Below are 27841 nucleotides of genomic sequence, written 5' to 3' on the forward strand. Positions count from 1 at the left end.
TGCTTTTTATTGGGATGGGCATGCATCGCTTTGATTAGATTCTCTACAGAGGCTTGTAACCCAATTACACAAAACTCTTTGGTCCACTGGCCCGGGCCCGAGGGCTGAGATGAGGATTCTGCCAAGGTCTGCCACCATCTAGCTGTCAAGCAGCTGCTGTGGTTTTAGTGTCCTCTTGCATAAAGTGCTTTCTTCAGATGACCCATTATCCTCTTTGTCTCCTCTACGCTTTAATGCTGGAATCTGATGTTGTGATTATCATAAATTTAGCTGAACCTTCACCTCTAATGTTCTAGATTCTAAAAACTGTACAAACTAATGATTCAGTGTCATCTTTCATTGGCACACTGAATATCATTAGCCATAAAACAAACTAAAAATTTAGGAAAACATTAATATTTGCATTGTATCAAAGGAGCAGAAGGGTGACTACCTCCCATTTTGATACATTATCACTTCTTTATGACAAGTCAAACCCTTAGGAAACTTTTTCTGTGAAGTCAGAATCTCATTTCTTTATGTAGTACATTATGACAAACAACGCTTAAATCTATTATAACCCCACATCAACTGTGTGGTTATAAGTCTATCAATCTTGTTAGGCTTCCAAAGACAGACAGAAGAGTGGAGAGACTGGACAAATATTGCTTACAATCACCCAGACAGTTACTTTAAAACACTTTTTTACTTGAGGACTACAGAATTTTGGCCAAGGTTAAAATTTATCTTCTTTCATAAAAATCAACTAAATTAAAATGAAAGTTTTTTTAAAAAACATGATGGCTTAAAAAGGCAAATCAGGTCAAAATGATACATTTTTTTCCATTGGTTCTGTACCCCCCAAAAGCCACTTTTTAAGGTAAAGAGGATTTCTACATGAGAACATGGGCTAATGAGAAATCTGAAAGAGCGCTCTTGTATTGGACTTGTAAAAGTCGAGCTAACTTACTGTCATGATGAGCCCCTTTTCCTGGAAGTATTTAACCAATGGAGCAGCATTCTGCTTGAAGTTCATTAGTCTCCTTTGGGTAGCTTTTACATTGTCGTCTGGTCGGCCCTGCTGTTCTGCACGCTTCAGTAATCTTTCTTTGAGTCTCTGATTAGCACAAGCCAGGAATACCACCAAATCGGGGGTACAGATCTGTGGAGAGCATCAACAAATAGAGAGGCATTCAACATACCAACTAATGCATGTGTGGGCAGCTGCATTCATTTCCTTTTGTTCTGTGGAGGCTGCCGTATATTTGGCCCTCTATGTTTTTGACAGTGTATTTCCAGGGCTGCTGCTCTACCCAAGGCCAGGAGCAGCCATTCCCACTGTAGTCCATGTAAATAGCATTCTCTAACTCATGTGGCCATATGCAGTAGCCAACACTTTTTATATATGCTCAAATAAGTTTCCAAGTTGAATTAAGAACAGTCTCAGCCAAACTTTGCTAAAAATATTATATATGCAACTTGATTTTAGATGGGAGGAACTACTGGGCCACAGATGTTCTCTGCAGCAAACAAGTACTATTGTTATTATTACTATTTGGTGCCATTTAAAAATTATCTACTGTATGCCAGGCCCAATGCTGTTTCCTTAAGATATTGCTGGCTGGGCGTGGTGGCTCACACCTGTAATTTCAGCACTTTGGGAGGCTGAGGCGGGAGAATCATGAGGTCAGGAGTTCAATACCAGACTGACCAACATGGTGAAACCGTCTCTACAGGTGGTGGCACGCACCTGTAATCCCAGCTACTCAGGAGTCTAAGGCAAGAGAATTGCTTGAACCTGGGAGGTGGAGGTTGCAGTGAGCTGAGATTGTGCCATTGCACTCCAGCCTGGGTGACAGAGCAAGACTCCATCTCAAAAAAAAAAAAAAGATATTGCTAAATTTTACAACAATCTGCAAGGTAAATGTTATCTCCATTTCATAGATGAGCTGAGGCTCTGAGAAATTAAGTACTTGTCTGAGATCACATGGTCAGTAAAGTAAAAGTTAATGTTTGAACTCAAGTCTGTCTGGTCTAAGGCCTCTGTTCCTTTCACTATCACAAAGCACTAAAAGGCCCAAAGGTCTTCATAAATTTCAGAAAATACTAAGAAGTAGGATGAAAAGAACCTATGAAGTAAAAAGTTTCTATTTAACTAAATTAGAACTAGCATTGCATTTAAAACATAGCACGACTACATGAAGTGAATGCAGCTTATAACTGAGAATGGGACGAGGCAAAAAGACAGTTTGCATAGTGGTTTGAAGCAATAATCTCCAAAGTGTTTTACTGCCTCTTCACATTAGTAAATGTTTTAAGCATACACCGCAATTACCTATTAATTTACAAATTATGCATGTACATATGATATGCATGTATTACTATACTAGTGCAGAATGCACATTGTAAAATATATATATGAAAATACAATTTTTAAAGGATGGGATTCTATCATTGTAATTTTAATGATTTTTTTCCCATATCACAGTGGTTTGCTTTGTGCACTCTGGAGACCACTAGTTAAAAAATGGACTTGGGAGGCTGGAAGACATGGATTCCAGTTTTTTTGCCCCAGGACTTACTAGCTGAACGACAGGCACATAATTTAATCTTGCTAAACCTCTATGTCCTTATCTGTCAATAGAGATACAGGAACCTACCTCCTTGAGTTATTATGAAGATTAAATAATATAAAATACACAGCATGTATGTTTCATGGCAGGTGCTCAATACATTTTAGCCACATTTACTATCTCTTAGTTTTCATGATTCTATGTGGTCCTGGTTCTCCTTTAACTTCTTATTTTTTATTTTGTTGTTTTGTCCTCTGCTCACATTTGTTCCTCCTCAGATCCCTGAAGTGGGGGTGTTTTCCAAGGCTTAGATCATACTCTTCCCTCTCCAGGTTCTCACTCTTTCAGTGCCCTTCCACTGTTTTGGTTTCAACCACTACCTTTTGCTGATAAAGTTCAAATCTACACTGTCAGCACTGACTTTCAATAGTACCCAGTTCTATGTTTTCAAATGTCTATGTGACAGCTCTATTTACATCTGAATGTTACCTGTGACTCAGCAAGACCAAAAATTAATCTCAGCAACTTCCCACCTAAATAAAACCTCAACTTATTTATTTTTATTGTAGCAACACTCCTTTCCTAAATCTCTTAGCTAGAAGACTTAGTATCTATTCTAACCCTTACCCATCTAAACTTCTATCTATCCAAGTTATCACTGTTGCCTATTGATTTTGTCTTTAAAACACTGTTCAAATGGCCAGGTGCATTGGCTCATGCCTGTAATCCCAGCACTTTGGGAAGCTGAGGCAGGCAGATCATGAGGTCAGGAGTTCGAGACCAGTCTGGCCAAAATGGCAAAACCCCGTCTCTACTAAAAATAAAAAAATTAGCCGGGTGTGGTGGCATGTGCCTGTAGTCCCAGCTACTCAGGACACTGAGACAGGAGAATCACTTGAACCCGGGAAGCGGAGGTTGCAGTGAGCTGAGATCGTGCCATTGCACTCCAGCCTGGGTGACCAGAGCAAGACTCTGTCTCAAAAAAAAAAAAAAAAGAAAAAGAAAAAGAAAACATTGTTCAGGCGTCTCGTCTTCAATTCTCATTGCCACTGTGTAAGCACAGGCGTATGCTAGGAAAGGTGATTAGGAGCATGGATTGTAGAATCAGACAATACTGAGTTTGAATCTAGAATCTGCCTTCTATTCGTTGTTTGTCCTTGTGCAAATTGTTCAATCCCTTTGAACCTCAGTTTTCCCCGCTGCAAAGTAAGGAATAAACTCCCAACTCAGAAGTTAGTATTTCCCAATTTTTAAACAACATGCAAATCATTTTTGAGAAACCTTAAAAAATTAGAGAATCACTTGTAGTATTTGTATGACATATGATAAAGAGATTACCTGAAGTTAAAGCTTTTATTTTTATCAAATATTATGTTATAAAATTCATAGTTAACATAATTATCAGTAACATCCAGCTTCAGCCACTATAATAAAACATATAATTTAAAATTTACTTTAAATAAATTACATAAGAAATTTTTTTGACAAACAAAATGATATATTGTGCTTGGTTTGGTGATAACGCATATTAAAATATAAGAAAAAACTTCTAACTCAGCATTGAATGCAGATAAAAACTTGCATTTTTAAATTTTTGCATTTTGCACTGAAATGTTTTACTTTAATACATTTTGTGTTTATTTTAGTCTGTTAATGTAAGTGCTTCTCTTTCCTTGACACAGTAAGGCCATGGATAGCCTTCTACCTATGTGGGATTACTACAACAATTACAATCATCACTATATTTTGTCTTTTACTACAGGTATTGGCTTTTGAAACACTAGCGACAGCTTGAAATTTATGTGGTTTTATAATACTTTGAATAAAATTGCATTTTGTTTATGTATGTTTTTAGTTAGACTTTTTCCAAGCAGTTTTAGGTTTACAGAAAAATTGAGTGGAATACATAAGATTTTTGATCAATAAATGCAACTTCAGGCCTGAAAAAGATGACCTTGAAATGAATCTGCTAAGCTATTTAATGTTATAACTGTGATTAATTTGCTGTCTTTCCTTGGTATAAATTAATGCCATATGACTAGTTCAGTGGAAACCTTACAGGCCAGGAGAGAGTAGCATGACATATTTAAAATGCTGAAGGAAAAAAATACCATTACCCTGGAATAGCATATCCAGCAAAAATATCCTTCAAACATGAAGGAGAAATAAAGACTTTCCCAGACAAACAAAAGCTGAGAGATTTCATCAACACCAGACCTGTCCTACAAGAAATGCTAAAGGGAGTACTTCAACCAGAAAGAAAAGTTAGTTAATGAGCAATAAGAAATCATATGAAGGTAGAAAACTCACTGGCAATAGTAAGTACACACACACAAAAAAACCACAGAATATTATAATACTGTAGCTGCAGTGTGTAAGCTACTTTTATCCTAAGTAGAAAGACTAAATGATGCACCAGTCAAAAATAATAACGACGATAACTTTACAAGACATAAGATATAAATAAAAACAACAAAAAAGTTTAAAATGGGATGAAGTTAAGGCATAGAGTTTTTATTAGTTGTCTTTTTGCTTGCTTGTTTGTTTATGCAAACAGTGTTGTTATCAGATTAAAATATGGGTTATGGCCAGGTGCAGTGGCTCATGCCTGTAATCCTAGCACTTTGGGAGGCTGATGTGGGCAGATCATGAGGTTAAGAGATCGAGACCATCCTGACCAACATGGTGAAACCCTGTCTCCACTAAAATTACAAAAAGTAGCTGGGCGTGGTGGCACACGCCTGTAGTCCCAGCTACTCGGGAGGCCGAGGCAGGAGAATCACTTGAACCCGGGAGGCGGAGGTTGCAGTGAGATGAGATCACGCCACTGCACTCCAGCCTGGCAACAGAGTGAGACTCCATCTCAAAAAAAAAAAAAAAAAGGGTTATAAGATAGTATGTGCAAGCCTCATGGTAACCTCAAACCAAAAAACATACAATGAATACACAAATAAATAAAAAAGCATGAATGAGATTGGTGCCCTCATAAGATAGAAACCAGAGATTCCCTGTCCCTTTCACCATGTGAGTGCACAGAGAAAAGACCGCTATGAACCAGGAAGCAGGCCCTCACTAGACACCAAATATGCCAGTGCCTTGATCTTGCACTTCCTAGCCTCCAGAACTGTGAGAAGTAAATTTCCACTGTTTTTAAGCCTGGATAAATAGATAATTAACATATGACTGGGAATAAAAAAAATTAAAATACAAAATAGCCAAGATCACCACAGCGGGTAGGCGTAATCAGCTGACTGCTCCACCCCAGCCATAAGGATGCTCATGGGATTCCTTGTAACCCCTGCATACATTATGGCCTGATGTTCTCCAATAGTGCTCCATTTTAAAGGGAAAATATACTTAAATTGTTTATGTTTTCCCAAAACTTTAGTAGCAGACATCATTCTATTTTAAAAGATGTGAAGACCCCAGAAAGTTTTTAAGAAATTCACTGTGAAATGTTGAGAAGTATCAGCAAACAAAACAGTGGTCATAAGATCCTTTGCATCCTTTTCCTTAGCGTATGTTCTCAAAAAATATGTGCTGATTGAATGAGTGAATAAATAAGTTACAAAAAAAAAAACCCCAAAAAAACTGAGGCATCACTTTTGTCTACACGGAAGTAAACTTTCAAATTATTGATATTGTTTCTCCTGTGGAATCAACAAATTCAGTCTTTTTTTCTTCTTTCATTACACAGACAACTCAATCTTCCTCTGTCCATTTTTAAAGCCTTTACTTGAATGACTGTTCTGTTAAAAGAACCTGTGACTGCCTTTGTATAAGCAAAGACATATTCATTGTGTCAGACTGCAAAGTGAGCTCATTTTAATGCTCCTTGTTCTTAACTGTCAGTACTTTTGACTGCCCTATTCTTTATGAAGAAGTGTTAGAAGGTCTAGACTCCATAATTCAGATAAGCTGAACTGTCAGAAACCAGAAAGTAAAGTACTAAAGAAAAGAGAAAATCACAGTTGAAACAAAAACTTTCTAAAAAAAGGAAAAAAGACAGACAACTGGACTTCGCTATCATTTAACATGGAGATAATTTCTGGGCAGAGCTTTCAACAGACCACAGGGTTAGGGGACAAAAAGTGGTATATGGGGCCCACCCAGGGGAAGAGGCTCTAGAAAGTAACCACACCAAACCCCACCCCCAGGCTTTTGTTGGACTCCAAAATGGTATACCATCAGAGTATGTGTGAACCACCCTTAGATAACTAAATTTCATTTAGGATACTCTCAAACTCTTATTGCGTTAAGGTGGTTGAATGTGTTTAACAGAGACAAATGAAAAGAGAACAAAAAGGACAGGTCAGAAGAAAATAATCCAGAATGAAGCAAAAGAAGAAAAAGGTAGAAAAAATATGGAAAGGAGCAAAAGAGACACCTGAGACATGGTTAGAAGGCTCTAGAAAAGGAGAGAAAATGAAGAAGCAATATTTGAAAATATAATACCTAAGAATTTTCCAAACTGACAAAAGCCATCAAGTCACAGATCCAAGAAGCAATACAAAAACCAACAATAATAAACAGAAAACTCAGATCTAAGCACATCATAGTAAAATTGAAAACCTAGACAGACCAAAAAATATCTTTAAAGCAGCCAAAAAAGAAATGAGAGATTACTTTCAGAGAAGCAACAATTAGACTGACAGCTAAATTTTCAAAAGAAACAATGAAAGTCAGAAAACAATGACACTATTTTTTTAAAGTGTTGATATATAATAACTGCCAACCTACATTTTTATATCCAGCAAAAAAATCTTTCAAAACTGAAGACTAAATACAGCATTTCCAAACAAACAAAAACTGAGAGAATTTGTCATCAGAAATTCTATAGTAATTAAAACATCACAGAGTATTCTTTAGGTAGAAGAAAAATGATCCAGGATAGAAAGTTGGCCCAGAAGAATGAACGAAGGGCAATGAAAATGGTAAATATGTAGGTAAACCTAAATAAATATTAACCATATAAAAGAATAGTAAAAGTGTCTTGTAGTATTTACAAATAAAGATAGTACATAAATCATGAGGCAGTAAATGAAGTTCAACTGTTCTAAAATCTTTTACTTGTTCAGGAATTGTACCTTTACCACTGTAAAAGTACTGATTTCTATGAGACATTAATAAGTTAGTTAATGATAATATGCCATAATTTCTAGAAGAGGAGCGGGTAAACTCTTTCTGTAAAGGACCAGATGGCAAATATTTCAGGCTTTGCCGGCCATATGGTCTTGTAGCGTGCAAGTAGCACAGACAATAAGCAAAATAATGGGCATGGCTGTGTTCCAATAAAACTTATTTACGAGGATAGGCAGCCAGTAGGACTTGGCACATGGGCCATAGTTTGCTGACCCCTGCTCTAGAATAATCACAAAAAAAGTTGTCACATAAGATACAATCAACTGGCATGGGGGGGTGGAGATTTAAAAATATAAATTGCTTAATTCAAAAAAAGTAAGAAAGGCGGAAAGAAACACAAAACAAGTGGAACCAATAGAAGGTAAATTGTAAAATATTGGATTTAAACCCAAGTATATAAGTAATTACATTAGATTTGAACAGAATAAATATTTTAATTAAAAAAATATGAACTGGATAAAAACAAAAACAAAACTCAACTACTTGCTGTTCATAAGAGTGTCTTAGGCTGAGTTCTCCTGTGCATGTGTGCCTCAGGGCAGAAAGCCAAACATACACCATGAGTTGCTGCGCATTACACCGGCACAAAGCTAGTCACAGCAAAAACGGCTAAGTAAAAGGTGGACTCAGAGGTTATGAGGTGGGGCCTCAGAGGTGTTTGATACAGAGTACACTTTAAAGATGCGAAAAAGCTAAAGGTAAAAGGATGAGAAAACATACCATGAAGACAGTAAACAACAGAAAGCTCGTAAAACTATACAAATATCAAACACAGCAGTAGACTGTAGGGAGAAAAGTATTACCTAGAGCTAAAGAGTGCCATGTCATTATGATAAAAGGTTTAATTATCCAGGAAGAAACAATAACTTTTAATTTGCATGATCTAGTAAGCTAGCTCAAAGTATTTAAAGCCGAACTTGAACAGAACTAAAAGGAGAAAGTCACAAATCCACAATCATAGTAGCAAATTTTAATATATCTTTCTGAGCAACTGATAGAATAAGTAGCAAAAAAATCAGTTAGAGCATAGAATATTTCAACACAATTAACAAACCAACATTTATTTATAACGCTGCAACCATCCAGTTGAGGATAAAGTCTTCAAAAACACACAGAGAAGTTGTCATAAAAGTTGAATATATTCTGAGCCATAAAGGAAGCCTCAACAAGTTTGAAATGGTTGAAATCATATAATCATCAATGGCTATAGTAGAAATAAGCTCTGCATAAATAATAAAAATAAATAAATAAATAAATAAATAATAAAAATATAACTAGAAAATCCCCATGTATAGAAATTAAATGACACACTAATAATATATTTCCTGGGTTGAAAAATCACAATGGCAAAAAATAATATTTTACATTAAATTATAACAAAATTGTGACATTCTAAAACATTTGCAAGGTTGAAATCAGTGATCTGTGTCAAAATGGTAAAAAAAAAAAAAAAAGAAAAATTTAGACCTTTTAAGGTCTACTAAAAAGTAGAAAGAAGAAAAGATAAAGAGTAGAAATTAATAAAATATAAAATAAGCATATTATAGCTAAGGGGTTGGTTCTTTGAAAAGACTAATAAAATTGATAATCCCTGGTAAAACTAATGAAGAAAAAGAGAAAAGGCACAAATAATATTGCAAATGAAAATAAATGAATCTCTAAATATTCTATAAAGTTTAAGATGCTAAAAGAGGATATTAAGAATAACTTTATGAAAACAATTTGGAAATGTTGTATAAAATGAACAGATTTCAGTGGGACATGATAGTGCTCTGTAGTCCTACCTACTCAAGAGGCTAAGGTGGGAGGGTCCCCTGAGCCTGGGGAAGTCAAGGCTGCAGTGAGCCATGATGGTGCCACTGCACTCCAGCCTGGGTGACAGAATGAGACCCTGTCTCAAAAAGAAAGAACAGATTTCTAGAAAAACTCAACTTCTCCATACTGACAAAAGAATAAACAGAAAGTCTAAATAGTTCTATATTTATGAAAGATATTAAATCCATAATTCAAAACTCTCACAAAAACAAAACCATAGACCTAGGTGGCTTCACTGGTGAAATGTACTAGAAACCAATCTAACAAAAGCCTTCTGTAAAATACCAAAAAAAGGGAATATTTTCCAATTCATTTTATGAGGCTACCATAATCCAAAGCCTGAGAACAACATTAGAAGAAAAAAAAATTTTAGGCTGATCTCACTCATGAACGTAGACACAAAAATTCTAATAATATAGCAAACGAATCTGTCAATATGTAAAAAGGATTATACATATCATGACCAATTTGGATTTAACCTGTGGGTGAAAAATTGATTTACCTTTCAAAAACCAAGCACTGTAGTTTATGAAATGAATAGAATAAAGGGGAAAATCATTTGATAATCTTAATAAATTAATAAATATGGAAAAAGCTTTGGTAATATTTAACATTCATTCATGATACTCTTATCAAACTAGGAATTCAAGAGGTCTTCTTTCATTTGATAAAGAACAAATACAAAAAATGAATAGTAAGCATCATACTTAATTGGGAAATGTTGAAACCTTTCCCTTCAAGATCGGGACTGAAACAAAGATGCTCATTATCATCACTTCTAGTTAACATTGTAATAGAGATTTTAGACAGTTCAATAAGACACAAAAAAGAAATAAAACACAAGTTTGGAAAGAAAGAAATACAATTGCCGTTATTTGCATATGATATGATTGTATATATAAAAATGAAAAATTTAAAACTATTAGAATATGCAAATTTAGCATGGTCTGCATAATTATATTATATTTTTGTATATTAGCATATTATATTTTTGTATATTAGCATAAGGCTAATATACAAAAATCAACTTTATTTCTATGTACTAGCAACAAATAACTTAAAATGGAAATAAAAATATTAAATTTTAAAAAGTCATTTAATTACCTAGGGGGAAAATCTAATGAAGGATGGTACAAAAACACTATACTAATCTTGGTAGACATTAAAGAAGACTTAAAATGAGGCATGTGCCATATTCATGGATGGAACACTTAATATCATAAAATATGTCATTTTTTCCCAAATTGATCTGTAGATTCAATGTAATCCCTAAATTCCAACAGGTTTTCTGGGGAGGGATACAGAAATTGAAAAGCTGATTCAAATTTATTTGGAAATGCAGAAGATCAAGAATAACCAAGGTGATCTTCAAGCCAATCTTGAGGAAAAAGAATAAAGCAATAGATAGTGTGGTATTGCTGTAAGGAAAACTAGTAGAACACTGGAACAGAAGAGAGAACCTAGAGACAGATTCACTGCCCAAATATATGGGAGTCTGATTTACGGCAAAGGTGGCTCTGCAATGCAGTAGGGAAAAGGACAGTCTTTTCAACAAATGGTACTGGGTAAAGTGGATGTCCATACGGAAAACAATGACTCTGGACTCCCTACATTATATGATATGCAAACAATTCATTCTAGATGGATTTTCAGATCTAAATGTGAAAGACAAAATGATAAATAGTCTAGAAGATAATACATAAGAAAATAGTTTCTATATCTTAGGGTTGGTAAGGATTTGTCAAACAGAACCTAGAAAACTCTAACCATAAAAGAAAAGTTTGATAAAATAGATTGCTTTAAAATAGAGAAAAACACTCTTATTATTAAAATACTCCATTAAGAGTAAGAAAATGTCAGCTGCACAGGAGATGTTTGCCACACGTATAACCAACCTCATTCCCTCTCTTCATTTTTGAGGAGAAAATAGTTGTCTACAGTTGGTCAGAAAGACTTTTCACTCTGCTACAATTCTGAGCAGAGGTATGGTTTGCCTCTCTTTTATCTCCAAGAGGCTGGAGAATATCCATCTTTCTTTCTGTCTGCTGCTCATCTTTCTATTTTGAACTTGCTTTTTCTATGCAGCTAGTGAGATCTGCCTGACTTAATTCTCAGAAGACCTCTGTTGGGCAGCTAAGCGCTGACAGAGTTCATGGTTCTCTGGCTCCAGTTCCTGGCTTCTTCTCCACTAGCATTGCCTGAATCAACATTTTTGTGACAATAGCAGGGCAACCTGAGACTAGGGGTGAAATTAGGATTGGAGGAGGCTTTGGTCAGCTTTGGTCCCAGGCTCCAGGCTATCCCCAGCCCAGATAAAAGGAATTCTTCATGTGGTTCAGATAGCATTTTGGGACTCCCCTTGGATTTGATAACAAAGTTTCACAGCAAAGGAATGGTTTTGTTTCTGAAAAGGTAGTCCTTGCACTAGTTGCCCTTGTTCAGGCATCCTCTAGAAGCCTGTTAGAAATGCAAATTCATATGGCCAGGCACAGTGGCACACCTGTAATTCCAGCTACTCAGGAGGATGAGGTGGAATGATCAGTTCAGCCCAGGAGTTTGAGACCAGCCTGGGCAACACAGAAACACCCCATTTAAAAAATGCAAATTTATGGGCTCCATTCTGCTTTATTGAACCAGAATCTCTGGAAATGGGACCCATGAAAGTGTGTTTTAACCTCTTCTTTATATTATAAGAAACTTTCTACACAGAAATGAGTGGTCAAGATGGGACCTTAGTGAAGTTGTAGGGTATTTAAAAGTAAAATAATAACAACAATAAAAATCCAAAGTGTATCAATATGATTAACCATGAAAATGAAAAAAGAAAAGCTTTTTTTTTTTTTTTCACTGAGGGAGACAACTAGTATATGAAACTTTATTTTGGTGGTTTAGCCATTTCCTGTTGAAAAGCTGCGCTCCATCTGTTATTGTTTGAGTATGTCCACCAAAAGTTCACGTGTTGGCAATTTAGTTGCCATTGTATTGGTATTAAGAGGTGGGGCCTTTGGGAGGCAACTGGGTTAATACCATTACAGTGGGAGTTCAGCCCCCTTTGCTGTCTTGTGTTCTCTCATCCACCCTTCGGCCATGGGATGACTCTTGCCAGACGCTGGCAACAGCCTCTTAGGCTTCCCAGCTTCCAGAACCATAAGCCAAATTCACTTCCGTTCTTTATAAATTACCCAGGCTGTGGTACTGTTATAATAGCATAAAAGGAACTAAGACACTATCAATTTCCATGATCCTGTGGTAATCTCTTACAGCCCCAAATGCATATTGTTCTACTACTTTAGTAAATAAGTTAGTTACTAAGTTACTCTGTCCTTTCAGAAGCCTAATGAATCATATCTGCTGAACAGAGTATATCGTTAGTGGATTCAAAAATATATCATTAAAATTAGTTTATGAAACATACATTTCTGTGGCTTCATTTTTATGGCTCAAATCTTCATTTCAATAAGAGTGATTGGGGTACATTAGGCTCTCAAGATATAGGACTTTAATAAAGAGGAAAAAGTTGAAGTTTTTTTTTTCTTTTTTTTTGAGATGGAGTCTCACACTGTCACCTGGGAGTGCAACGGTGCGATCTCGGCTCACTGCAACCTCCGCCTCCTGGGTTCAGGCAATTCTCCTGCCTCAGCCTCCTGAGTAGCTGGGATTACAGGCTCCCGCCACCACGCCCGGCTAATTTTTTGTATTTTTAGTAGACACAGGGTTTCACTATGTTGGTCAGGCTGGTCTTGAACTCCTGACCTCGTGATCTGCCCACCTCAGCATCCCAAAGTGCTGCAATTACAGGCGTGAGCCACTGCACCTGGCCTGAAGTTTTAATGAATAGTATATACCAGGTTGACAATAAGGAAATGAATGTAAAGTTACAAAGCTATTTCTTTTCCCCAAGATGTCTTTTCCTCACTGCTAACTTGATTATTCAGGCATCTATTTCATTTATTTATACATTTATTCAGCTAGTATTTACTAGGATCCTATTATGAGCTAGAAGTGAAGTTCTGGAAAGGTAGACTGAGACTAGATGGGCTGGCATTGTCTCCCATGCTAAGCAGCTGTGGTTTTGTTTCATATACATGGGAGTAATATATTTTATTTTGTGCTTTAGAGTGCTAATGGCAGTGCAGGCAGCAGACTGGATGGGGAGAAACTAGAGGCAAACAGATCATCTGGAAGAGCTAATGAGCCTGAACTGTCTATAATCATGTGCCCTTTATGAATAGAGGGCAAATAATATATAATGTAAAACATGATCTTTATGACCATAAGTGCGAACACTAGGCAAACAGCACTGCAATAAGACAAAATAACTTTCTGAAATTGGAGGGGAGGGAGAAACGAAGGCAAATGAGTAAAGTTAAAAAATACATCAGCTGTTTCTACACCTGTGGGGTGAGCTATGCCTGCCTGGTTCATGGTGATCAGTTTATGGATTCCTCATTACTAGTGCATGTAATGCATGATTGAATAAACTGCAAACAGTGTCTGTTAAGAAGCAGTCAAATGACTGGACGATAATGTTGGCCGATGTTGCCAGACTCAGCCAAGAAAAATCACTGCAGAGACTTTCTTCAGCATGTTGTTAATGTCACCATTTAGCAAATTTCTTTGTGTGTGTGTGTGTGTTTTTTTTTTTTGAGACAGGATCTTGCTCTGTTGCCCAGGCTGGAATGCAGTGGCACAATCATAGCTCACTGCAGTCTCAAACTCTTTGGCTCAGGTGATTCTCCCACCTCAGCTCTTGAATAGCTGGGACTACTGGTGCATGCCACCATGCCCAGTTTATTTATTTACTTATGTATTTGTAGAGATAGGGTCTTCCTGGTTTTCCCAGGCTGGTCTTGAACTCCTGGCCTCAAACAATCCTGCCACCTTGGCCTTTCAAAGTGCTGGGATTACAGACATGAGGCATTGCACCCTGCCCCATTTAGCAAACTTCTAAGCCAGCTCTCTCTACCTGCCTCCTTACAAACATTTAACATTTAAATTCATGATATTGACTATAGGAATGATTGCCCATGAGATTCTGTTATTGGTATGTGAACACAATCCTGACTTATATTGACTACTATGTTCATGAATTCATGGAAGCAAAGATTGAGAAGAATCCTTAAAGATCATGTGGTCCAAATTCCTATTTAATCTGCATAGCAATTAATCTTCAAAAAAATTTTGGAGCTAACTAAAAATATGTATCTTTAGTTTCATTGTATTCATTTAAAAAAGAAATAACAGTGTTATTTCTCCTTGATCTACCTACTTTGGACAACTGGATTTTATACTTTCAGACATATTGCATCCATTCAAAGGAAGTATTAGAAAAGTGATTTAGACATTCTTAAAGGAAGAAGCACATTTTCAAATCTTTTAAAAGCATTTCTTGGAGGAAAATAAAACTCCAGAGTATATTAAATGTGAACTGATAATGGGAGAATACAAAAGAGTGAGAAATTATGTGATAGCACCATTAATACTTCATGCACAAACCTACTGAATGGAAAATAGACTAAAAACTTGACACAAAATGTCATTATTAAAGATTTCCATTTGAAACTTACATGAAAGTACTTTAAAAAAAAAACTTTGGTGTTATTCCAAAGGCAAACTGGTATCTTTTTTTTAGGAATAAGTCACTTTGATTTACGTAGCTGAAAGAAGCTAACATTTCAAAAGAAGATTCATGCTTAATATAGTTCTATTTCACACTTATCCACATTTATTTCTTAGCACTCAAACACAAAGACTGTCTCCAAAGAAATTCATAAGGCTATTAAGTTATTAATGGATGGAGGAGTGATGGTATTGCACTCTATTCATTAGGTCTTAACCAGATCTCTCTGCTTATCTCAGAGAGTTATCTCAGAATAACTCTGCTCTTTCATATTGGTAATGAAAAAATAATTTAAACATATCATCAGCCAATATTTGAGGCATTAAGTAACACCTAAAGTCCAGCCATAATTTGATAATATATCTTTAGTGCATCTTGTTCTCAAATTTTTCTTGCACATCCTACATATAAGAAACATTAAGGAAGAATCACTCATTTTTCCACTCCAATCCATAAACATTGATTAATTGTTTAATATGTACCTTTAACAGGTTAAACTAGCTCACTATTCTTCATTCCTTTCTTTTTCTTTTTAAACATTTTCTGACAAGTATGGTTCTAAAACCACCTGGAAATGCACTGATAGGTGTCCACTTCAGTTCAACAGACATTTACTAAGCATTTGCTATGAGCCAACTACCACACCAGATGAAAGAGATGCAAAATGGGCAAGATATAGTCCCTCCCCACAAGGTTCTCCCAATCCATTGTAGAAGCAGACACATAAAATGTTATTTCAATACAGTGGAATTGTATGGAAGTTTCACTATATTGGAATATAGTTCCAAAATGGAGACCAGCACAGGGTGTAACAGAGGTAGAGAAGAGGGCCTTGAGGTCTGGAAACTTGTGGTCGACGTGAGCAGCACATGATCATATGGCATGTTGTCTTTCCCCAGCAACTTTTTAGGACTCTGCTTTTCCCGTAAAATTGTGTAGGGAGAGGAAGAAAATAAGGAGTTACATCCAAGGTTGTGTCCTGGCAGGCAAAAATGGGTCTGTGAGAAACCCTGATGATATAATCAAATTACCTTTCTATCACTCATTAGTGAGATTTTATTCTACTACTACCAGAAATATAATAGTTGCATTTTGTATTTAAAAAGTGGCGGTCAGGTGCATTGGCTTATGCCTGTAATCCCAACACTTTGGGAGGCCGAGGTGGGCAGATCACCAGGTCAGGAGCTTGAGACCAGCCTGACCAACGTGGTGAAACCCCGTCAAAAAATACAAAATACAAAAAAAAAAAAAAAACCTACAAAAAAACCTACAAAAATTAGCCGGGCATGGTGGCATGTGCCTGTAATCCCAGCTACTCAGGAGGTTGAGGCAGGAGAATTGCTTGAACCCAGGAAGCAGAGGTTGCAGTGTCCTGAGCCGAGATTGCACCACTGCACTCCAGCCTGGATGACAGAACAAGCCTCCGTCTCAAAAAAAAAAAAAAAAAAAAAAAAGTAGCTCGTAATCTGGCATCCAGCTCTAAATTGCTCTGATGTAACAGAGAATGATGAATTCAAGCTTCAAGTTAGAGGCTGATGGCCTGGTAGCCACCATCACATCCAGAAGAGGAAGCTAAGCCGAGAGACTACCCAATGAAACGATCTGCAGAATACATGAAATCAAGTCTCCTTCAGACAATCAGGAACAGTCTCTGTTCAACAATTTCCCCATCTCGCCCCATGCCCCTTTAACTACAACCCTACTTCCAGGAGGAGGGTAGAGGTTTTTTTTTTTCCCTATAAAGATCTAATAAATGTCTTGGTAGATTCAGAGTTTCTAGAACATCTGAGATGAGAATTCAAATGGTTTAACTCTGCGGTCTACATCCTGGGGGGTGTGGCCCCATTCAGGTGGGTTTATATCTGGGATGAGCAGAGAATCATCATTACTAATTATCACTGCACTTTAGATACGGCTTCAGAATCCTTCTCAGCATACTGGGTTAGGCAGTCGTTGCAATTTGAATGTGGTACACAAGATGAAATCTTTTTGCCACCATTGGTTTATACACATAAATGAGGTGGCTCTATAGGCATACACGAAAATTAGTTTTAGTCTTATTCTATAGCCATGAGTAAGACACACACACACACACACACGCAAATGGTGGTGAACTTTTTAAAAATATGTTCCACACTTAATTAATTGAATTTTTAAAGCAGTGGTGGACAGAAGAGACATTTTTCATTAAAATCAGAGAAGTTATTTCCTAACATTGTTCATGCCATTTCTTAATGTTCGGCATTTTCAGCAGGCTAATCTTCACCCTACTTTCTCATTAGTAAATGGGTAGATTGCCAAGGCTCTACAAGGCAATAGCTATTATAAGAACGGGTCTTTTCAAATTGTGCTGGTGCCTTGAGTTGAACCCAGACTTCTGAGTCTCTGTTGGCTGCAGCAGCAGCAGCAGCTGCTTTCACCCTGGTCTTCTGCTCCAGCAGGGAGCCAGAGCACTGAAATGTAATCATTCTCACAGGATATTTTTAGATTATTGATTTGGTGCTTTATTGTTTCCTTATTTTTGGAAATGTATGAGTGATTTGGACAGAAACTAATCTGAACTGGAAACCCTTTCCAAATATTTCTCTCCTCTATTTCTTTCTCTGTGTGTGTATTATATCTATCTACACACACGTGTATGTATGCACACACATACACATACATAAACACACACTGACTGAAGAATGATATTTATTAGAATATTTGGTAGTTCAAGTGGAATATATTTGAGTTAATTTCCAAAAGGCTTATTATTAAATTATAATAGAAAGCAAAGAAGTTCAGATATGGAAAGGCCTGCTAGGGATTTTAAACCATTATTCATTCTAATTATTCATTTGCTCGTTCATTTCGATCATTCATTCAGTAAATATTGAGTGTTTATATGTACAAAAATAATATTAAAGAATTCCTAAAACTTTTCAGACAAGAAGAATCAATGATTGGCTCTAATAATTTGCTCTAATGTTTATGGTACTTTTAAGGAGATGTTTCTCCTATATAAATTCAAAATTGTTTTCTTAAATGCAAATTTATTTACTCAGCAGAAAAGAAGCAGACAATATGCTATTTAAAAACTCTTTTACATGCATGGGAAACAGTTATAAGGAGATGACTATAAAGAAAAACAGGCTGGGTGCGTTGGTTCACACCTATAATCCCAGCACTTTGGGAGGCCAAGGTAGGCAGATCCCCTGAGGTCAGGCATTTGAGACCAGTCTGGCCGACACGGCGAAACTCTGTCTCTACTAAAAATACAAAAAAAATTAGCCGGGCGTGGTGGTGCATGCCTGTAGTTGCAGCTACTTGAGGAGGCTGAGGCAGGAGAACTGCTTGAACCTGGGAGGTGGAGGTGGCAATAAGCCGAGATTGTGCCACTGCACTCCAGCCTGGGTGACAGAGCGAAACTCTGTCTCAAAAGAAAAAAAAAAAGAAAAGAAAAACAAAGATTTTGAAATAAACAGCGCAGAACTTGTGAAACTAAATGCATTCTCTCTTACAAAATAGGGCATTTGGAAAATTAAAAATTCACTTTAATATGTTGTCCACTGCTCAGAGCATTTTGGGATCTAACTTCAGACAGGATCTTTTGAATCTAAACCGCAGTCCTTTGAGACTAGACCGACCTTTTTCATTGCTTAGGGAGATAGTATAGTTGGGTGGAGAGAGCACTGGAGAAAAGACAGTAAGGTGCGTAATTTAGCTCTCACGTTAACTAGATGTGTGAATTCCAGCCAGTCATTTAATCTCTCTGGGACTCAATTTTCTCATTTACAAAATGAGATCAGTAGCTACCAATCTTTTTTAGTTCAAAGACCGTTTTTAAAGTTTTTTTGTCTTTGTTTTTGCTTTTTTTAAAATCCCAAGAATCTCCACATGGTAAAGCTGTACTTTTGGCATCAGTTGATTGAGAAAATGCTTCTGTTTGCCTAGGTTTGCTTTCCTCTGCAATGACTCAGCAACCCCCAGAGGGAGGAACCACCAGTCACCTGAAGCCGGATAAAGTAGCCGGTAAAATTTGTGCTTGAGTTACTCTTCTATGAATCAACGTACTCATGGAAACCATTAGTTAAAGAATGAAGGGAAAGAATTTCTTTAGGCCATGACTCACAGAAAAAAAAAGAAGAAAAAAAGAACCAAGGACTACAAACAGATTAAATCCTATAATCAAGGGCTACTCACCACATTAGTAAATTAGTCACTATTCATTCTTCTGATGCAAACATAAGCATATCACCCTCTATCCCATCCACGTATTTGGACAAATACCCATGACTATGTATTCAAACAATGCTATTTTAAAAATAAAGATATTATTCTTCTCAGTCAATATTTTAGGAAATAATCATCATGGAAAGTTAAATAATAAGCTAGACACGGCTCACCCTGTTTTCATAGTACATAAAAATTTGCTGCTAATATATAGAAATACAATTGATTAGTAAATTGACCTTGTATTCCATGACCTTGCTAAATTTAACTAATAGTTTTGGTACACATTTTGTAGATTCCTTAGGATTTTCTTTGTAAACAATCATGTATTTCAACAATATAGACAATATTAGTCCTTCCTTTCCTGTATTATGCCTTTTGTTTCTTTTTCTTGTCTCAGAGCACTATTTAGAACTTCTCAGACCACTATTTAGAATTTTTACTACTTCTATTTAACAATGTTAAATAGAAATGGTAAAAGCCGACACCCTCACAATTCCCAATATTAGGGGGCAGCACTCAACATTTTACCATTAAGTATGACGTTAGCTATATAGGTTTTTGTAGATGCTCCCTATTAGAGGAGAATTCCCTTCCAATCCCAATTTGCTGGGTTTTTAATGAACTTATGTTCAATGTTGTCAAATGCTTTTTCTGCTACTATGATCAAAAAGAACATCAAGCTTTTAAAATGTATTGAGACTTTTTTTTTTTTTTTTGAGACGGAGTCTCGCTCTATCTATTGCCCATGCTGCAGTGCAGTGGCGAGACCTCAGCTCACTGCAACCTACGCCTCTCGGGTTCAAGTGATTCTCCTGCCTTAGCTTCCTGAGTAGCTGGGACTACAGGCGGCACCACCGCACCTGGCTGTTTTGTATTTTTAGTAGAGATGGGGTTTCACCGTGTTGGCCAGACTGCTGTCAAACTCCTGACCTCAGGTGATCCGCCCACCTCAGCCTCCCAAAATGCTGGGATTATAGGAGTGAGCCACCACGCCCAGCCGAGACTTGTATTAATGGCTTAGTAAATGGTTTATCTTGGTGAATGTACCATACACACTCAAAATCACTGTGCATTATTCAGTTGTTTGATACAGTGTTCCAGACATGTCTATTGTTCTTTAGATTTTCTATGTCTGTACTGGTATTTTGCCTAGTTGTTAATATTAAATACTGAGAGAAGATTGTTAACATTTCCAATTATGAGTTTGCATTTGTCTATTTCTTCCTTTATTTCTATCAATTTTTGAGTCACGGATATTGAAACTTTTTATTAGGTATATACACATTTATAAATTGTATGTCTTTCTGATGAATTGATGCATTCACCACTATGGAGTATTCCTCTGTCTCTGGTGATACTCTGTCTGAAGTCTACTTTAATGTCAGTAACATCACTCCAGCTTTCTTATGTGTAGTGTTTTCATGGTATACCTTTTTTTTAGACAGAGTCTTGCTTGTCAACACCCAGGCTGGAGTGCAATGGCATGATCTCAGCTCACTGCAATCTCTGCTTCTCGGATTCAAGCAATTCTCCTGTCTCAGCTTCCTGAGTAGCTGGTATTACAGGCATGCACCACCATACCTGGCTAATTTTTGTATTTTTAGTAGAGATGGGGTTTCACCATATTGACCAGGCTGGTCCCAAACTCCTGACCTCAGGTGACCCACCTGCCTCGGCCTCCCAAAGTGGTGAGATTACAGGCATGAGCCACCGCACCTGGCTTGGTTATACCTTTTTAATCCTTTACTTTCAATCTGCGTTTTAATTGTTTAAAAAGTGTCTCTTGTAAAAATGAAGTATGCTTATTTCTACCCACATAATGAAAATCCCATTTTAATCTTTCCGTTATGGTAGAAATCCTTCCAATACGGTTTGGCTGAGTCCCCACCCAAATCTCATCTTGAATTGTAGTTCCCAAAATCTCCACGTGTCAAGGTAGGGACCAGATGCAAGGTAATTGAATCATGGGGGCATTTACCCCCATGCTGTTCTCATGATACTGAGTTCTCATGAGACCCGATGGTTTTCTAAGGGGCTTTCCCCACTTTGCTCAGCACTTCTTCCTGACACCCTGTGAAAAAGGTGCCTTTCTTTCCCTTTGTCTTCTGCCATGATTTTAAGTTTCCTGAGGCTTTCCCAACCATGCAAAACTGTGAGTCAATTAAACCTCTTTTCTTTGTAAATTACCAGTCTTGGGTATTACTGCACAGTAGCATGAGAATGGACTAATACACCTTCTGTAGAATAAACAATTACCCTGTTTGTTCATTTTAGAAATTCAGCATCTCTAACATTTTTCTCATAACGTGGGGCACACTTGTACACATAATCATTCTTCACAGAATGCAATGTGCTTATAGTCAGTGAGACTAAATCAGTAGGATCTGAGAATAGTATCTTGGACTTCCAACATATATGACAGCCAGTTTAATTTGAATTTATATTTTTGGCAATTACTTAAGATATCCAAATTATAACTGTCTCTGCATTTTCTCAAGAAACTGGTCTTTTCTATTAAAGAAATTAAGGAAATTGGGCCTGGAAATTAAGGAAATACAATAGTTTATGTTTGAGTGAATCTTGGTGCAGAAAATACAAAATGTTACCACTGGGCAGCCTTTTGTCACTCATCCTTATGAGGCATTCTGGAGGAATCAAACCAGTGTGTGCTGGCATAAAAGAATGAAGACACAGTCATTGAACAACTGCTGTGGGCAGTGCCTTGCAGAGCCATGAGAAATACAAAAAGTAGATAAAAGAGTTTCAGCCCTTAATAAATCTGATTGTGTTATCCATTTTCCCTTTGCCCCTCTAGCTCTACTCTACCATTCTCTCCCCAATTCTGTGCCCTGATGACTCTTCTGAAATGTATAAATCAGTTCTCTTGATCTCTGGCTTGCAGCTGTTTTTGACCAACGGTAAGCATCAGTAGGAGATCAGAGGAAGGGAGGAAAGGAAAGTCTTGAAATTTATTCCCTTGGCTCTCATCCTGTGGAATCATCATGAGCTGGCTACCTCTCTCTACTAAAGGTCAAGGCCCCTATAAGGAACCTTTCTTCATACATCTGTCTTTTTCTAGGTTCAAGTAACTACTCCTCCTCCTTGAACCTATAGGCCTTGGGATGGAAACAGAACCCACTTCCAGCAGCCCTGTAGTATTGAACTATCTTTTGTTGTTTGTCCCACGCATACCTTTCCATTTTTTCCTCATGTCCTATGCACACCTTTATTAAACACTCTTCTGTTCAGCCTATTTGAGTATGCCATTGCTTTCCTGCTGGAACCTGACACAGCAATATGATGAACTAATAATTAGCAATATAAAGCATTATACGATAAGGATCATATAAATATTGTAAATTGTAACATAATTTGCTGAAGAAGTGGAGAGTAGACAGAAATCTCCAACGCTTAGGGTCCTAAAGGAAGATGTCCAAGAGAAGGAGAGACTGGACAAGCAGAAAAAAAAAAAGACCCACTGAAGAGAGACAAGCAGTGAGGGAGCAAGAACAAAGTGTATTGAAGGCACACTGGTAAAACAAGCCGGGTCCTGCTCAAATCGGATTGTTCAAATCAGATTGTTTAGGGTAGTGATTCCATGGAGACTCATGCACCTAATGACATTAATACTGGGAACCCATCTTACTTGAAATTCCTCATAGTCTAAGGAATTTCTCTTCCAGTCAGAAAGTGTGAAGACTAGTGAAGGTGACATTACTGATGTTATGATTTGAATCATGTCCCCGCCCAAATCTCATGTCAAATTTTAATCTCCAGTGTTGGAGAAGGGGCCTGGTGAGAGGCGATTAGATCATGGGGGCAAAGTTCTCATGAATGGTTTAGCAGCATCCTCCCTTGCTCCTGTATAATGAGTAAGTTCTCACAAGATCTAGTTGTTTACAAGTGTGTAGCATCTCCCCGCCTCTCTTTCTTCCTCCTGCTCCAGCCATGTGAAGTGCCATCCTCCCCTTTAAGATTCCACCATGATTGACACCAAGCAGATGCTGCCATGCTTCCTGTACAGCCTGTGGAACTGTGAGCCACTTAAACTTCTTTTCTATATAAATTACCCAGTCTCAGGTATTTCTTTATAGCAGTGTGAGAATGAACTAATACAATTGGGATAATGATGGATGTGCTCCAATTTCAGTGCTTCACTATTATTCGCAACAGACCACTTGTTTCATAACTATGACAACATGCTTATGGCTGAGAATCTTTGCTGTGTGCCATTATAGACTAAAGTTTGCATGCTAATGTGTTTAAGAATAAACTTTACTAAAAGTTGCTGATTTGTAAACTTGCAGATTCTTGGGTTCCGCTCACCAGAAATTCTAATTCAGTAATTCTCTCAGGGAGACTGGACAATACACATTTTTTAACAAGACATGTACTTGATTCTGAATCAAACCATAGAAGGAGAAACATATTTGTGGACAATAATTGTCATGAAAGGTTTTCAATCAAAGGGGTGAACTAATGGCAGTGGTCTTTCAGAAAGATTAGTCTGGCCACAGGACACAAGACAGACTAGATGTGGAAAGAATGAGGACAGGGAAGGTAGTTAAGAGAAGACTCTAAAAGTTCAAATAGATGGGACTGAACACCTGGCATGAAAAGATGAGCAAGAAACAAAATTAAGGGAAGGGACACATATAAGCAAAGTGAAAAATGGGCAGGTATTTATTATTTATTGAGCTTTATGGTGTGGGGGTTTAAAACATGTCAACAAGTGTTTTTTTTACACTCCTCCTATTTTAAAAAAAAGTGGATTCTAATTCCCTTCCCCTTGAATATAGGCCAGTCTCAGTGGCTCATTCTTAACAAATAGAAAGTGATAGAAGCGACACTGTATGACTCCTGAAGCTAGGTTACAAAAGGTGATAGGGCTTCCTTCTGGCTCTCTCAAGTTAATGCCTTTAGAGCCCTGAGCTGCTATGGAGTCCAGCTACCCTGAGACTTCCATGCAGAGAGATGAGAAGAGATGCCTGAGGAGCCTCAGCTGTTCCAGCACTCAACAGCTGGAGTCTTCCCAAACCAAGCATGAGGTATACAGATTGAGAAGACTTTGAGATTACTGCAATCCCAATCACCATTTAAATGCAACCTCAAAAGCGATGCTGAGTTGAAACCAATCAGCTGAGCAGTTCTTGATTTCCTGACCCATATAAAGCACGTGAAATTATAAATACTGTTGTTTTAAGCCAGTAAGTTTTTGGGTTGATTCGTTATGCAGCAACCATGCCTTGATATACATGGCAAAATCAAAGATGACTCTAATTTTATCTTTACACAAAGTTTGGATATTGACTCTCCGCTTGGCATAAGGCAATTATAAATATCTCATCAGCCTTTTAACTTTAATGGTCTTTTGTAGCATCACAGCAAATTGCAATAAAAATAAATGAATAATCATCTTCTACTAACATATTATCAATTTCAAAACCTAATTATTAAATAATTATAAACAAGCTAAGTCATTAGTTCCAGGAGAAAGCATCAACATTTTCTTTTAATATTTTCATGAAAGTGCTAATGCTTAGAAAACATATTGCATAATTAAAATTAAATCACTCTCCCTTAGGAGGAAATCAAATTTGTCTCCCTTAGGCACAGCAAATCAAATTATGAGTTTGTCAAATCAATTCACTATGCAAGTAGGATGATAGCCCTCTGAGGGTTAATTTTCTTTTATCTCTAACGTTTTTTAAAAACCATATTTATCTAGTTGAGAATTTTTCATATATCCACTCTCACTCACTCAAACTCAGAACTTACTCTATTTTAGACTCCTTAAATGGCAATGCTGAGGCTAAATTACAGATCCTAGAGGAAATCACAAATAGAAAAAGAAAAAAAATGAACAGATAGTCATTCTACATGCTTCAGCAGGCCTCAGTCTCTCATCCCACAATGCATGCATGACAAATGGAGTTCACAAGGGCTGTGTTTGCTCCAGGGCCACAACCTTCCTAAGCACAATTCCTGGAGTCCTTTCTGTCTTACTCAAGAAGCCAGAAGGAATGCAACTGAGTAAGAGTGGCATTTAGGAGGTCATGGGGGCTTTAAAGTCCCTTCCCATCATGACCACTCCACTATGATCGTAGTAAAAATGCTTTGTGTCTGCTAGCACCAAGCATCAGTACTTTTATAAACAGCATACTTCACACCTTAGAAAACAAAAGCACCACCATGAACTGCTGCTTTCAACAGGAGTTTGAATTTGTGTTAAAGAAACCATTCCTTCAGTCATTCCCCACAAGATTGCTGAGAGTTTGGTATCAGACATGTTCGATTCCCTAGCCCGGGATTCCTTAAGTAGGGTGCACACATCCAGGAGGATGGCTCGAGATGATAAATTGGGGTGCAAAAAGAAATATTAGATCTTCTGTTCAAATTGACTTTTTAAATTTAACAAGCAGAATAAATTAAGCTTCACCAGTCTTCGGCATAAAGACTGACATTGTGGCGCCCACTGTATCAGTCACCTGTCGCCTACATAGGATCTACATATTTTGTGACACATTTTATTTTTTGTGACAAAACAACAAATAAAATCAAGTATCACTATCCAATCAGTTTAGTTTTAATCAAACCTTTGAATCCTGTCTCATAAAGTTTTTAATCAAATCTTTGAATCCTATTTCATAAAGTTTTAACCAAGTTTCTTCAAAGTAGTTTCATTTTAAATCACATTGTGCTTAAAATGTTAGTGAGATAAAATCATTTTTATACTAAAATAGAATATAAATTGCTAAAATTATTGGTTATTTCACCTTCATTTCTCCTTCTTAAATATTCTCTGTGTATGTTTTATAATTCACTTTCTAATGTATACTAAGGGCTCAAATAACTTACTGGTAGTATGCATGACCAAAAAAGTATGGCGAATAATATCCAAATGTGTTAAGTGAAAAAAACAAAAATGTGAGAGCAAGAATCTATACACATGCTTCCTTGTATAAAATATCTCTGGAAGGATAAGGTGTCTGCTTTCTGGGAAGGTACCTGGAGACAAGAATAAGAGAGAGTTTCCAGTGTATGTAATTTTATATCCTTAAAATATTCAGCTACCTAAATGTGTTGTCTATTTGAAATTAAAGTTTAAAAAAATGAGAGACCATATGCTAATCATTGTATGTATTTATACTCTATTATGCATGATTATATGTACACGTATTTTACCGTAAGGGTACATTATTCATTCATCTTTGTGTTTCCAGGACAAAGTACAATAGCCTAGAACATGATAGCATCTCAATAAATATCTGTTGTTAAATGAAACTTCTTGGAATGATTATGTGAAAAGCTCTCATCTTCTCCTGAGATACCTGTGTCATTTCATAATCTGGAATACTATGGACCTTACAGGTGTTCGCCTCTCTCCCATTCACTTTATTCTACTGCTAGAATTAAACAGTACCTTTACAAAATTATAGCTAGATTGAATAAATAAGTTCTAGTGTTCTATGCCACTGTAGGATGACTATACTTAACAATAAATATATAGTTTCAAATAGCTAAAAGGAGGATGGAGGATATTGAATGTTCCCAACATAAAGAAATGATAAATGTTTGAGATGATGGATATGCTAATCACCCTGATCTGATCACCATGCACTATATGTATTGAAACATCATTCTGTACTCCATAAATATATGATTATTGTGTATCAATTAAAAAATTAAGCTACATTAAAAAGTACAAAAAATAATATCTTTAAATGTATTGTGTTTATATCATCTGTATTTCTTGGTCCATTCTCCTGGTCTTTTTTTTTTTTATTTTTTTGGTTGTCGTTTGTTTGATTCATTTAGTATGAGTTGATTTTAGGTTATAAAAGCCCAACAATTGTAGCTAGAGAATATTCCGGCATATTAATCTATGTTTCTAAAAAAGTAGGTGGTAGTTAAGACTGAAGCCTCAGGACCTTCTTAGCCTGGTTCAAATACCACCTCTGCCTCTTGATACATGTGACTTGGAGCAGATTCTCCAGCCTCCTTGAAAACGTAGCCTCCATCTCCTCACATATAAAATTAGAACAACTCTTCTATTCATATCATAAGATTGTTTTGAGGATTAACATCAATATATTAACATATATGGGTTCAGAACAATGGCACATAGCAAATTCTCAATATATGTTCAATATTGTCATTACTATGACTACAATTATTTTATTATTTCTCCCCCTCTTCCCCTTTGTCCATCAAGCAAATAGCCAGCTCTGTACTTCATTGCCTCACGGAAGATATGTGGCAGGCAGAGGCAAAGACTTCTGCTTTCTTACAGGCTGTGTCTTTAGGGGGAATCTTGACGGACTGGACATACCCCGCAGGGAGCAGCGTAAGGGAGAGGATCTGACTGCACAGGCATCTTTGTCTGAGGGCGTAGGCTGTACTGAAAAAGAAGTAAAAGAAGTAACAGGATCCTAAGAATCACGGCAGCAGCTGCCATGGTACCACAGGGTACGGAAAGCAAACCCACAAACCCAGT

At 36.9% G+C, this 27841-nt stretch overlaps 1 protein-coding gene across 3 annotated transcripts in view; it reads right to left on the bottom strand.

Annotated features, from left to right (window-relative positions):
* Window positions 1-27841, bottom strand: part of AK5 (adenylate kinase 5) — a 280519-nt gene that overhangs the window by 220189 nt on the left and 32489 nt on the right. For all 3 annotated transcript variants that reach the window (XM_008959931.5, XM_003807785.6, XM_063607211.1), the window contains exon 6: window positions 950-1141. In XM_008959931.5, the coding sequence (XP_008958179.1) occupies window positions 950-1141 (192 nt within the window). The remainder of the gene's footprint in view (window positions 1-949; window positions 1142-27841) is intronic.

Source organism: Pan paniscus, chromosome 1, assembly GCF_029289425.2.
Source record: "Pan paniscus chromosome 1, NHGRI_mPanPan1-v2.0_pri, whole genome shotgun sequence".
Classification (NCBI taxonomy): domain Eukaryota; kingdom Metazoa; phylum Chordata; class Mammalia; order Primates; family Hominidae; genus Pan; species Pan paniscus.